This window comes from Mus pahari, chromosome 19 (genome assembly GCF_900095145.1).
Source record: "Mus pahari chromosome 19, PAHARI_EIJ_v1.1, whole genome shotgun sequence".
Classification (NCBI taxonomy): Eukaryota; Metazoa; Chordata; class Mammalia; order Rodentia; family Muridae; genus Mus; species Mus pahari.
This window is the reverse complement of record NC_034608.1, coordinates 40,348,753-40,362,145: the sequence shown is the minus strand read 5'-3', so window position 1 is coordinate 40,362,145 and position 13,393 is coordinate 40,348,753. Positions and strand designations below refer to the sequence as shown.

The 13,393-nt window shown below is 46.1% G+C and overlaps 2 protein-coding genes across 4 annotated transcripts in view; one reads left to right on the top strand and one right to left on the bottom strand.

Annotated features, from left to right (window-relative positions):
* Slc25a15 (solute carrier family 25 member 15) overlaps positions 1-10,023 on the top strand; it is a 28,637-nt gene extending 18,614 nt beyond the window's left edge. For all 3 annotated transcript variants that reach the window (XM_029532096.1, XM_021219580.2, XM_029532095.1), the window contains exons 4-7: positions 1,879-2,016; positions 4,137-4,306; positions 5,673-5,831; positions 7,120-10,023. In XM_029532096.1, coding sequence (XP_029387956.1) covers positions 1,879-2,016; positions 4,137-4,306; positions 5,673-5,831; positions 7,120-7,244 — 592 coding nt within the window. In that variant the 3' untranslated portion in view covers positions 7,245-10,023. The remainder of the gene's footprint in view (positions 1-1,878; positions 2,017-4,136; positions 4,307-5,672; positions 5,832-7,119) is intronic.
* A 2,427-nt stretch (positions 10,024-12,450) lies between these two features.
* Positions 12,451-13,393, bottom strand: part of LOC110336731 (phosphatidylinositol 3,4,5-trisphosphate 3-phosphatase TPTE2-like) — a 94,745-nt gene continuing 93,802 nt past the window's right edge. Inside the window, exon 28 of the mRNA XM_029531927.1 lies at positions 12,451-12,523. The gene's annotated coding sequence lies outside the window, so the exon portion shown is untranslated. The remainder of the gene's footprint in view (positions 12,524-13,393) is intronic.

The following is a 13,393-nucleotide window of genomic DNA, read 5'->3' as shown; positions in this document are numbered from 1 at the left end:
TTAGAACCCTGCTACCCACATTGAAATCTGGAATTGGTGTATGCTTATAATCCCCGTGCAGGGAAGGAAGGCAGAGCTAGTCCCAGTGAGAGATCCTTTTTCAAATAACAGATGTATAGCTTCTAAGAAACCCGTGTACATGCATACCTGCATACATACATACAGGCACACGCATGCACATCCTGCATACATACACACACAGGCACACACATGCACATCCTTACATAGGCGGACTTGTTTGCTCTGTTCAGTAGGAATTGGAACCTTTTTTTAAAAAATGTATTTATTTATACGAGTACACTGTTGCTATCTTCAGCCCTACCAGAAGAGGGCATCAGATCCCATTACAGATGGTTGTGAGCTACCATGTGGTTGCTGGCTGGGGACTGAACTCAGGACCTCTGGAAGAGCAGTGACTGCTCTTAACCGCTGAGCCACCTCTACAGTCTGGAATTGGAACCTTTATTGCAGTCATAGGTTGCACACAACTAAAGTAGATTCCTTGTACGTGGATGTGTGCTCTGGAGCTATCTCCTAGATGCAGATGTTTTATAGGCATGAGTTTGATCACGATGGGGAGAACTTGTGTTTGAAAACAGAGGACTGGGTAAGATAGCCCAAGGAGACAGTGTAGGGCGGAGGAAGATGGAATGGAATCCTCCAGCTCTGCAGCTGAGAGAGAACAGGAAGCTGAGTCAAAGGAGACAGAAGCAGACAGAGAGCTAAGACATCAGTGTCCCTCAGGGGAGATCAGACAGAAGCAAAGCAGTAGGCAGCTGGCTTTGTCCAGCTGAAGCAGAGACGTCATCCTTCAGGACATCTGGGTTCATCTGCCTCAGCTTCTTTAGGGAAGGACAGTGGGGGAGAGGAGCCAAAGAGGCAGTGGGTACCTCAGTAAGGTTCTGGTAGATGACCCTGTCCTCTTCTGGACAGAATGACCCTCTTTGGCTGTAGGACAGAGATGCTGATGGCTGGAATCTCTTGGGGATCGGCCACATGTGTCCCTCTTCACTTTCCCTGCTTCTTTGCCTAGGAACAGAGACTGGTGTGAGCACATTGCTTTGTCTTTGTGTCGTCTTTGAGACATGGTGTAGCCTGTGTAGCCTGGACTGGCCTGAAATTCACCATCATCCTGCCTCGGCCTCCCACACAGGCTGGGGGGAGGCGATGGGTGTGTATTACTATGCTCGCTTAGCACTTTCCTGGTGGTGCGCTGTAGGACATTTAGAGTTGTGGTTCTCCACACCCTCTCTCCAGAAGCAAGAGGGTTACTGAGAAAGGGTTGGAAAGTACCTTACTGTGTTTCTTGTATGGATCTGTGAGTACATTTATGTCATGTGATACCCTCAGGGTGTCGCTTTTTGGCCATACAAGTTCTTCAGTAAGGAAGTCAGCATGGTTAACCTGTGCTGACACAGGGTTCTAAGCTCAGAGCCTTGAGACACAGTGTGGGTCTGTGTAAACTGGAGGACAACCTGGTTTACAAAGTGAGTTCTAGGATAGCCAAGGCTAGACCAAGAAACCCTGTCACATCCCCCTACCCCACCCCCACCCCCAAGCAACCTTGCTTTAAATACTACCACACGCTATTCTTCAATATAGGAATTGGGGATGGGGCATAAGCACAGATGTGGCAGTCAGGCAGACATGGGTTTGATGCCTAACATGCCACTTTGTAGATGTGTGGCTTTGGGGACATGTCACCTCTAAGTGCCATTCCTCACATGGAGCCGGGATACTGCTGTCTGCCTCAGGGTCTTGGGATTCTTAGACAGGACATCACGAGCAGATTCCCGTCTCCCATCCCCAAGCTCTCTCCGGTGTGCTGAAAGCCGGAGGGGCGGGTAAGCCGATGGTGAACCTTCTCTGTCTTTGCAGTGACCTTCAGAACGCCGCTGCTGGGTCCTTTGCCTCCGCCTTTGCCGCACTGGTTCTCTGCCCCACAGAGCTTGTGAAATGTCGACTGCAGACTATGTACGAAATGGAGACATCAGGAAAGATAGCGGCCAGCCAGAAGTAAGCGCCGTCCACTCATAGATGTTAAGTCGTTCATCTCCGTGTACTGTGTTTTTTTATCTTATATTGTTAGAAATGAGTGGCAAGTGTAGAAAGAACTTTCTCTATTCTAAAATACGGTGGCAGGGGACATTTCTATGAAAAGACTGTGTTTGGACTCCCCCAGGAGGGCGTCTTATTAGTTATATAATAGTGCAGAAATGCAGACACCAAAGAGCAGAATTATCTACTTGGTCCTCCTGGGTGTATAAGGCATGGCCTTATTTGGGAGACAGCTTTGAACTGCATCTGAGAGAAAAGATAAGTGTGGCTGTAGATTCTGAGGTGAGTGTTTGATGCCCTTCCTCAAATCCCACATGAATATTTGTCACAATCTAGTGCTAATCTCACCCTTGCCAAACCTTTACTTGTGTTTGCTAAGGGTTCAGGTTCTGAAAATATTCATCAACACCTTGTAAGTAGATCTGGTGTCTGTGGTCAAGCACTGCTCAGCATAGGCTCGAAAGCACCTTCCCATTACCATTATATGACACACGACGTGTCTAGAATAGAAAAACTGTCACTGATGCAAATCACAAATCTTGCCTATTTATTTTGACGTATCTGGTTGAAGATTGGGTGAAGGGTGTCACTGCCACCCCAGGTCTGTACATCTTCTGGGAAGTGGTCTACAAATTGACTACTGTCACCAGCTCCCTCTGTGCTAGTCACAGGCAGGGAGTCTCCCTGCAATGCTTTAAAGGGTCATTTCTGAGCTAGACCCTCTTCCCTATGGGGCTGTGAGTACATTTAGCTCACAGTCTAAATGGATGCAACTTTGTAGCCAGTGCCTAGAGGAAGCAGTAGAACTTTACCCCCCCCCCCCACTGGCCTGGATGCAGGCTTAGTATGTTCACTTTGCTGCGGGGGCACGGCTGCGGGAACAGAGCTCTCCAAATGGGGTGGTCCTTACGGCCTTTGCCATTCGGACTTGAGGCTTCATCTCTCCTGCTCTCTAAGAACAGAGTGGGTGCTCATACTGAGCATAAGGGATTCTGCTTGATCTCCATGAGGATACAACGTACCACACAGCACTCTGAGGTGCTGTGGATCCGCTGCCTGGCACTGAAGCTGCCCCAGGAGCAGGGTTTATCTGCAAAAGAGAGTTCCTCGGCAGTCACTCCCTCCCCCCTGTTAGACTCAGTTCTGGGTGTTCCTGGGATCCCAAGGGCTGTGACTTGACCCTGAGAGTTTCTTGTCTTGCCTTCAAGTAACTTACTCCCTCTCTCTTTCTCTCTCCCCCTCTGTGTGTGTGTGTGTATGTATATATGCATGTATATATACATATATACATGCATACATACATATACAGTGTGTGTGTGTGTGTGTGTGTGTGTGTGCGTGTGAGTGATGGTCACTGTCGAGTATCAACTTGACAGAATCACCAAGGAGGTAAGGGCACACCTGTGAGGGATTATCTTTATTCAGTAACCCGAGGTAGGAGGACTCAGCTAAAGAGTAGGTTACCTGCACCTGAGTCCTAGACTGCATAAAAGGACAGAGTCCACTTTGCACCCCCAGTGGTCATTGACCCCAACTTTCTGACTGCAGACACTATTACCAGCTGCCCCAGATTCCTGCTGCCACTACTTTGCCCCCACTGTGGACCGTATCCCTCTGAACTGTGAGCCAGAATTTAAGCCCTTTCTCCCTTAAGTTTGCATCTTGTCAGATATTTTGTAACAAGTAACTAGTACACCAGAAAGCTTAGGAGATGGGCCTCCCGGGCATTAGGAAGAAACTGGGCAGATATTGTCTGGTTTATCAACTGCAGGATTTGGATGGCTCTTTATTCTCATTCCTTCTTGCTTACATCTTAGTCAACGTGACTGAAGAGAAATGCATACCCAGTTAGCAGGCTGGATTAGGCCTCAGTAAGGGAGCAGCTGGTCTGTTGAACAGACGTACCAAGAAGTCTATACAGGTGTCCTTTGAAGAGAAGGCAGGTCATAGGAAAGCCACCCACCCACACGGCTACAGCAAAGTTGGTCGCATAAGTCATCCTTGATACAAAACTCTTATCGCATGCGCACACATTCTCCCGCCTGCTCTGACCGTGCCTCCTGCTTTGTCTTCCCCAGTACAGTTTGGTCAGTTGTGAAGGAGATCTTTAGGAAGGACGGCCCCTTGGGCTTCTACCATGGACTCTCAAGCACTTTACTTCGAGAAGTACCAGGCTACTTCTTCTTCTTCGGTGGCTATGAACTGAGCAGGTCATTCTTCGCATCAGGGAGATCAAAAGACGAACTAGGTAAATGTATTCACATTGATGACATTGGGTTCGGTAGTCCCTGCCTCCTGAGGTTGCTCGCTTCCATAGGTAGTGTACTTCACCGTGCACCTTTCTGGGGAGTTTCTGGATGCCCCAGAGTGAACTGGCAGCAGGTGTTGGTTCCCAACGTCAGACTTCCGAAGACCTGAAGCCTTATGTTCCAAAGCTCTCCTCTGGCATTAATACTGTCACTGTGGTCCCTTCCTCTTCTGGGTGGTAGTAACTTCTCTGGGTCCATTTTAGAGGAAGAAATAAAGAGATATTATTTTCCCGATGGAGAAATCAGCTATCAATGATCTCACCGTGTTAAAAACTTGTTTTTAAAGATTGGTTAATCTTTAAATGAGGTCATTGCAGTTACATCTCAGTAAGACTGTCTACCACGTTCTGTCTCTGGTGTCCTGTCACAAACAAGTTCACTTCCCGGACTTCTTTTAAGATTCACAATCCATTAAATAAATACTCCCCGAGAGATCTCAGTGTTCCTTACGCTCAGGCATTTAACTGACAGGATTTCCCAAGCTGCTGTGGCGGGTTATCCTGCGCATGCGAGGTGTTCAGTGATATTCCTGGCCGTTTCTCCACTACACGTGGCAACCCCTCTCCAGAGAGAAATCGAAACAAGCAAACAACGTAGTAGCTTCAGAAATTGTCAGAGTTCCCTGGGGAGACACAACCAGTCTTACCTGAGGGAAAAAAGGACATTCAAGACTAAACAGAAAAACAACCCCCAAAACGACCAGAGGCGGCGGCATCTAGCATTTCTGAGACTAGTGTTTGACACACCGGCTGGACAGCCTAAAGGACATTTCTGCTGTTAAACTGTATACCTCGCTGTTACATCTTCACCCAAAGTTGTGTCTCCACCCTGAGAACCTCAGCTCTGAGGGTAAGGCCGGCAAGTGATGAAGGTGATTGGTCAGTGTTCATCATTGTCACAGAGACAAACATCCCCAAGTTGTACCTGTTCAGTGAAGTACATTTTAAAAACTTGCTAAAAAATTGTCATTTTTAGGGAGCAGCACAAAGTTTTGGTCACAGTAGAGAGAGATTTGGGGCTATTGGGAGTTAAACTTGAGGAAGACATAACTGTATTTCAGTGACTTGTTTCTGTGTCCCTGTGATGTGAGACCTGTTGGTTGTAGGTGGGCCAACCCCAACTGGAGGACAAGGTTGGGGTGGGGACACAATACCTAGGTGAGCAGCTGGTCTTGCTGAGGCCCGGGGAGACTCCAGCTTCTGAGACAGAACGTTTTTCAAGAAGTTGTGCTCCTTTTTAAGTGTCACGTGTACTTCTGGAAATGCCACCTAAAACCAAGGACCACCATCTGCTCTCCCTCTCTAGGTCCTGTGCCGTTGATGCTGAGTGGTGGATTTGGTGGGATTTGCCTGTGGCTTGCTGTGTATCCGGTGGATTGTATCAAATCTAGAATTCAAGTTCTTTCTATGACTGGGAAGCAGACAGGACTCGTCAGGACCTTCCTGAGTATCGTAAAGAATGAAGGTGAGTCTGATGTGTGTAGAGACGAGTGTGTTCACGGTGACCTGGGGTTAGTCCTCACTGCGGCCTGCTCTTTCCTTCCTTCCTGCCTCTTAGTACTGTGTTCATGTGTCCGCCTCTGTCTCCAAACCTTCTGCTTTAGCTTTTTATTTTCATTATTCTCAAAAAATGTTTAAAGTTCTTTTTCTAACTTTTGGGCCATGTGTCTGACAGGATTCTTTGTGGTCTAAATACCTTGGCGTGGGGGTGGTATTTTTAAGACTTTGTTAGTGGTAGAGGGAAGAATGCTTTGAAGCCAGTAGCATCACCTCATTTAATCTAACCATGCAAAGCTCTGACCGGATCACTAAGGCTTTTAAAGAACTTATTGGGTGTATTGCATTCTTATTTCACTGCAAAGAATGTAATAGAGCATCTTTAGCAATAAGACTTCTGGGTTGAGAAATGGTCTGAGCAGTTTTTAAATGAATCAGCTTTTAGAGTTATGCAGGAGGATGCACACATTTAAAGTCATGTTTATATGACATCAACTTTTGTGCAACCAGAGAGACCTGTCTGTCTTTCTGGCATCCACCATTTAGACATCTTAAAATAAAACTAGGGTTATGGGAAGGTTTGAACAGAAGAAAGAGAAGAGATAAATGATGTAATTATATTGTAACCTGAAGATATAATTATACTGTAATCTTGTCAATGAAATAATTTAAAAGAAGTAGATGCAGTATATGGTCAAAACGTCATTATCTGAAAAATAAACAACAGCAAAATGCCTTGGCTTAAGAACCTGTGCGTTGGGTTTAAAGAGAGGGAGACCACAGTGACAGAGACACACAGACATGCTTAAACTCATGTCCCAAATCAAATGCAGGAACCTTGTGTATTACCCCTTCTCCCATGTGTCATCTCTGCTTTTGCCTGGCCCACCCTAGCTTAGTCTCCCCCATGACCACACTGAGCAGGCTAATACTAGAAGCACGCCTTGGGTTCTTTTGCCAGTCGCTTAGCTCCTCAGTGGCCTCCACCTTGCTATGTTAGGCCTTCTCTCTGCCATGTCTCTACTGCAGGAGTCCTGCAGGCTTAGAAATCGATTTGTTATTTAAGCACCAACGAGCTTTGTCTGGGGCTTGCTGCTTATCTTGTTTCTGTAGTCTGTTGAGGGGAACATATGCTAGCCCCTTTATCTCGTGGGTTCCAGTGCTATTGTCTGAATTTGTGGGCACAGCCTCTTCTGTGCACATGTGCCCCCCACAGAATGCTGTCCCAATCTTTCCATCGCCCCTTTGCTTTCCAGGAATAACAGCCTTGTATTCTGGCCTGAAACCCACCATGATCCGCGCATTCCCTGCCAACGGGGCACTGTTTTTGGCCTACGAGTACAGCAGGAAGTTGATGATGAACCAGTTGGAAGCATGGTGAAGTGTCCTGGTGCGCCTGGATTCAAGGCAGGCCTTTAGTGACTGGTCAACTCAGGGTTTCAGGGAGTACAAGAACAGTGTGGAATTACGTGATTCATTGGAACTCTGTCCTTGTCTTCCCTTCTTTTATTCAAAGTCTTGGATTTTGTGGACAGTCCTCCATTCTACACAGTATAATTTCTGCCCGTTATTGAACCCAAACAGAAAAGTCCACCCTTGGTAGAGTGAGTGTACAGGGGAGCTGGTGACCTTATGCCCAGGGAACCCGGTGATCTCATGCCCAGGGAACCTGGTGGCCTCGTGCACAGGGGACCCGGTGGCCTCATGCACTAGCCTTATGCACTGGCCTCATGCAGAGTGCCTTCTTTTCAGGACAACTTCTGTGGAAGTCAGCGGTACACATGCAATTTAGATGGCCCTGTCACCACAGGAAAACAAAACTTTGTTCTGAGTTTAATTATAAATGGTGACCAATTTTTATGTAGGTGATTGTAAATGATTGCTTATAAATGATTCTAGGTAGAAGGCTGCTGCTAAAAGCCACTAAGCCTGTGCACTAAAAGGCTAACTTTTTTTTAAAAAACTTTTTGTGGTATATTAAAGCTAAAATATCCCTCTATATTTCTAGAAAAACTTCTATGCATAGTTGTGTGGCTTCTATGTCCTTGATGAAGTTTCAGGGATTTTCCCGGATTCTTCTCATGATGCTCATTCCCTCAGTTCATCTTCTAGGTGGGCTTCTCATTCTCCCCTCTGGTACAGGGAGGTGTGGCCAGAGTGTTAGACCTCTGGAGGGCAGCAGAGGGCGCACTGGCTCCCTTCTCACTCAGCTTCCTCCCTCTGTGCTGCTCCTGAAAGACAGGGACTGCCCTGCCTTGTTCTTATGAAAACCAACAGAGGTTCTTGCCTGTTCTCAGCAGGAATCCAGGGTGCTCTCTTGGTACTGGATCTGAGGCCACGCTGAGCCCACTGTGTCTCTGTCTCCACCAATCAGAAGCCCTTTCAGGAAACAGAGAGGAAGTCAGGGCTCCCTGCTTTGATCACAGGGTTCTACTAATGGGGACATCCGAACGAGCCCATTAACCAGACACCCTTCCTGAAGTTCACTTTTAGGTCCATGACTCCTACATCTGCTTCTGTATTTGGAGCTGGCAGTTTATGAATTTCAATGACTGTAGATGATATTTGACTTTGGAAAGCATTGTGACAAAATAAAGGTATTTTTATGAAATTAGGTAGTATGTATGTAGCAACCAAAAAACCGGACCCCACATTTTTCTTCTTAGCCCCAGACACATGGGGTCACAGAGATCAGGCACATTGTCTGTACTGCTCCAAGACCAGGGAGATGGTAGTGGGAGCTGTCCCTACTCTGCCTGTAAGGCTGAAGGAGGTAGGTTGGCCTTGCCACAGTGCCAGGAGTACAGGGTCAGGAAAGCAAAGTATTTCCAAAAAGGGGGGAGGGGTGGAGATATCTGTCAGCATTCCTGGAGAAAACTCAGCATTCATGAGAAAATGGTCTTTCTACTCCAGCACTTTCTGTTCTCTATGACCAATGGCTACTGAGTGCTGCTTCATCCGAATGGATCTGAATGGAAGCAAACACCGGATTGGCTTCCTGCAGGAAGACTGTTCAAAGCCAAGCTCTTTCCCTTTTAGGTGCCTGGGGTCTAGTGCACATTAGTCTTGTTGGCAGCGTGTCTCCTCAGTCTGTCCATTGTGGTCTCTCCCATAGAAAGAGTCATTAACGAGGGGAAGGGAAAAATAGAGGCCTAAGGAGACATTTTTTTTTTTTTTTAAGAACTCATTCTGTTGCTTTGATTTGTGGTTTCATGTTTGGGTGCAATTGTACTTGAGACAAAACTAGAACTTTGAGACACTTTATTTAAAGAAACGAGTGCTCTGTCATTAAATCTAATGTGAGTCTATGAAGAGTTTCACTTAAACACATTATATTTATATTAAGGGCCAATATTAAAAGAGTTGTGGATAATAATTCTTCAAGGTGGTGGTTGTATTGGAACAAGTGTTCTGTCAGCTAGATTCCTGATATAAAATTTTACTGCAGGGAAGTTGACAGAAAGCATTACTTCAGTACTCTACAGCCCTTTAAAATTGTGCTCTGCCTCTGCCCCTCTGGTGGTTTGAATGAGACTGCGGCCATAGTCTCATACTTGGATGCTTAGTCACTAGGGAATGGAACTGTTTGATAGGATTAGGAGGAGGCGAGGTCTATTGGAGGAAGTGTGACACTGAGGGTGGCCTTTGAGGTTCTAAAAGCCAATGCCAGGCCCAGGCTCTCAGCCCCAGAGTTTGCCTGTCTGAGTGCTCCCTGCTGGGATAATGGAGTAATGCTCTGAAACTGTAAGCAAGCTCCTGATTAAATGCTTTCCTTTCTAAGTGTTGCTGTGGTCATAGTGTCTGTACATAGCAAAAGAACGGTGACTAAGACAGCCTGTATTTATTTTTATTTATCGTATGTGTTTGATGAATGTGTGAGTGTGTGTGTGTGTGTGTGTGTGTGTGTGTACACGCGCGCACTCACTTATCCATGCATGAGTATGTGGCAGCCAGAGGTTGCCTGTTTTCTTCTATCAATTCTTCACCTTATATTTTCAGGTAATTTATAGAATTAGAGATTATTGTATAATTACATGGTTTTCCCCTTTCCCTTTCCTCCTTTCAACCATTTACTCCCAACCTTGCTTTCTCATTCAAATTCATGGCCTCTTTTCTCTTTGTTGTAACACATACACATACATACACACATACATATACATATTCATACACACATACATATACATGCAGGTACATATGCACACATACATGCACAGACATACACATACACACATAAATACACATAACACACATATACATGCGCACACACACACATATACACACACACATACATACACACATATACAGATACACATACATATACATGCAGGTACACATACACGCACAGACATACACATACACACATAAATACACATAACACACATATACATGCACACACACATATACACACACACATATATACACACATTTACAGACACACATACATATACATGCAGGTACACATGTACACATACACGCACAGACATACACATACACACAAATACACATAACACACATATACATGCGCACACACACACACACACACACACACACACACACACACACCATGTACACACATGCAGCATATACCTCTCTTGCTTCCGCTCAGTTTCTATGTTACTTGTGTGTCTTCAGAGCTGACATTGGTGCTGGATAACCTATTGGTGTGCTCTTCCCTGGAGAAGGCTCCCTGCTCTCGGCACTCCTGAGTTGCCCGAGTTCTTGGTCTAGGAATGAGGCCTGGTGAGCTTTCTTATGTTGATATGGTGTCTATTGGTGGTGTCTTGTTCAGATCTTATTTAAACAGCCATGTTCCGGCAGCTTCATGGGTGTAGCTGCTGTGTGTATGTGTCTCTAGGAGACAGAATCTCACAGCAAACTTCATGATCCTCTGGTTCTTACAGTGTCCCCACCCCCTCTTCTGCAATGAAATCTGAGCCACAGAAGCAGGAGCTGTGTTGTAGTTGTGTCTGTTGAGACTGGGCTCCACAACTCTGTAGTGTGATTGGTTATGAAGTTTCCTTGGTGAGAGGTAAGGACTACACTTTCCTGTGTACGAAGATAAACGCTTAGAACGTAGTTAGATTATGCCGGTTTAGTAATCGCTGTAGGTCTTCCTCCAAGCTGACTGGCTTCAGTGTAGCATGGTAACTCTCACAGAGCACCGGTGGAACACACACTTTGGTGTAGACGACAGATCTTTAATTGGAGGGATACCTTGCCTGGTGCAGGAAACCCGACCAATTGCCTGGGGCTATTGAAGTCTGCCTTGTTTTTTTTTTTTTTTGTTTGTTTTTTTTTTGGTTTTTCGAGACAGGGTTTCTCTGTGTATCCCTGGCTGTCCTGGAACTCACTCTGTAGACCAGGCTGGCCTCGAACTCAGAAATCCGCCTGCCTCTGCCTCCCGAGTGCTGGGATTAAAGGCGTGCGCCACCACGCCTGGCTTGTTTTTTGTTTTTGATACAGGGGGTTCTCACTGGATCTGGAGCTGGCTGAGTGGACTGGCAAATCAGTGAACCCCTGAGATCTACCTGTCTTTGGTCCCCCAGCGCTGGAGTGCTGTACCCAGCTTTTGCATAGGGTCTAAGAACTCAGGTCCTCATGCTTATTCAGCAGGCACTTTACTAAGTGAGCCTGCCCCCTGCCTTTGTCCCTGCTCAGCCCCCTCCTCCCAACTCAGTCCCTCACTGTATCTACTTTTTTAGAAATAAGTAAAGCACATGCTATTCAGTTTAGGAAGATGATTGTTTTTCTTGATGGTTTCTTTGAGACTGGGTCTCACTCTGTAGCTCAGACTGGCCTGGCATTCACCGTGAAGCACAGATGGCCTTGAACTGAAGGCGGCCTTCGCTCCTCAACCTCCCTGACTGCACGTGTGGAACGCCAAGCCCCAAACGCTTCTGACTCAGATGCTTTGCAGTTGGGATAATTCCATGCCAGCTTGGTAAATTCCGTCTAGGACAAGTAGCATCACTCAGCTGTCTTGTGAGATGAGTTGTTCTAGGAACGAATCACTTGGGTGTCTAGGATAGCAAACGGCCCAAACAAGTTTCTTAATGTGAACAAAACCGGAATAACATGGACACCTTTAACTGTCGGAGATTTTGATGAATCTGGAATGGTGAGACAGACACCCTCAACACGAACCTCTTTTCAAAGAACACTTTTGTTGGGTTTACTTTTTGAGACAGGGTCTATCTGTGGAGCCCTGGCTGACCATAGAACTCACTGTGTAGACCAGGATGGCCCCGGACTCATATGAAATCTGCCTGCCTCTGCCTCCTGAGTGCTGGGATTAAAGGTGTACCACCATCACCAGGCTACAATCTGCCCTTGTTGCCAGTGTGACAAGCTACAAGGCTAACTCGCCGTGGAATCTGCCCGTGGATTGTGCTGCTTGCACATTACAGGAAGTGGTATGCAGCCTGTCCTGCCCCAGCGCATGTTTCCATAACTGGAATTATGGGAGATAGTAACAATAATGTGGAAAGTGTTTTCCACTGGGGGAGGACAGGACCAGGACCTTTGGGGATGTTTAGAGGATGGCAAGAAAGAGGTGACAAAAACTACTGCCAGTTCTCTCAGACTCTGCCTTCCCAGTCCCAGGGAGATGCGGAGCTTCAGTCACATCCAAGGCAACCACAGCCCTTATTTATCTTTTCCCTGCAGAAAAAAAAAAATAGTTTCACCTTCCAGACTTCTGAGCTGCTAACCCAAGTGTCCGAGTCTAACTAATGTGTGCCGACCATGCAGAGTAGCTTGATTGCACTGATCTGCCCCAAACCCCTTTTATTTTCATGAACTATTGTCCTGTAGAGCCATTTCTACAGAATGCAGGGTGTTTCAGGCCTTACAGAACCATGCCCTACATAATGTTATTTCTACCAATGAAGGCAGCATATGTGTGGTCCTTGTAGGATTATATTGTTCTGTAGCTGTCATTGCTTTGTGGAGAGTCGCTCTATGGTCTTTGCATAATGGTGGACTCATCTATTAACATTTCTTAGACGGTTTTGTGGATGTGACAGCAGAGAGCCTTACTAGTTCATTTCCAGATGAATTCACCTTGGCCCGAATTGTTGACATCCTTACTAATAAAAAGGAAAATCCAAATCAAGTTTATTTCAGTGAAGCCAAAAATGGCATTTTTTTTTTTCAAGGACCATCATGGCTTTGAGATCCTGTGTCCACAAGGGGACTTGGGATGGAGCAGCGCTTGATACCAAACAGAAAATGCATCCCGAGTGGACACAAGGGTGACCAGTGCTCAAAGGCACCTTCCCTCAGTTGCTTGATTTAGGAGAGCAGAAGCAATGCACTTTAATGCATGTAGGTCGCTCAGCTTCCTTCAGCTTCACTTAATGTTACACACGAGTGGGAATCACCGAGGGTTTTGATTTTCATGTTTACTCTTGTCTTCATCCTTCCTATGTGTGTAATAAAGTGAGTTGGTCCCATAAGCCACCTGTGCACTGCCAGAGAAAAGGGAAGTGAGCTAGCAGTGAGGGCCTAGGGTTTTTTTTTTTTTTTTTT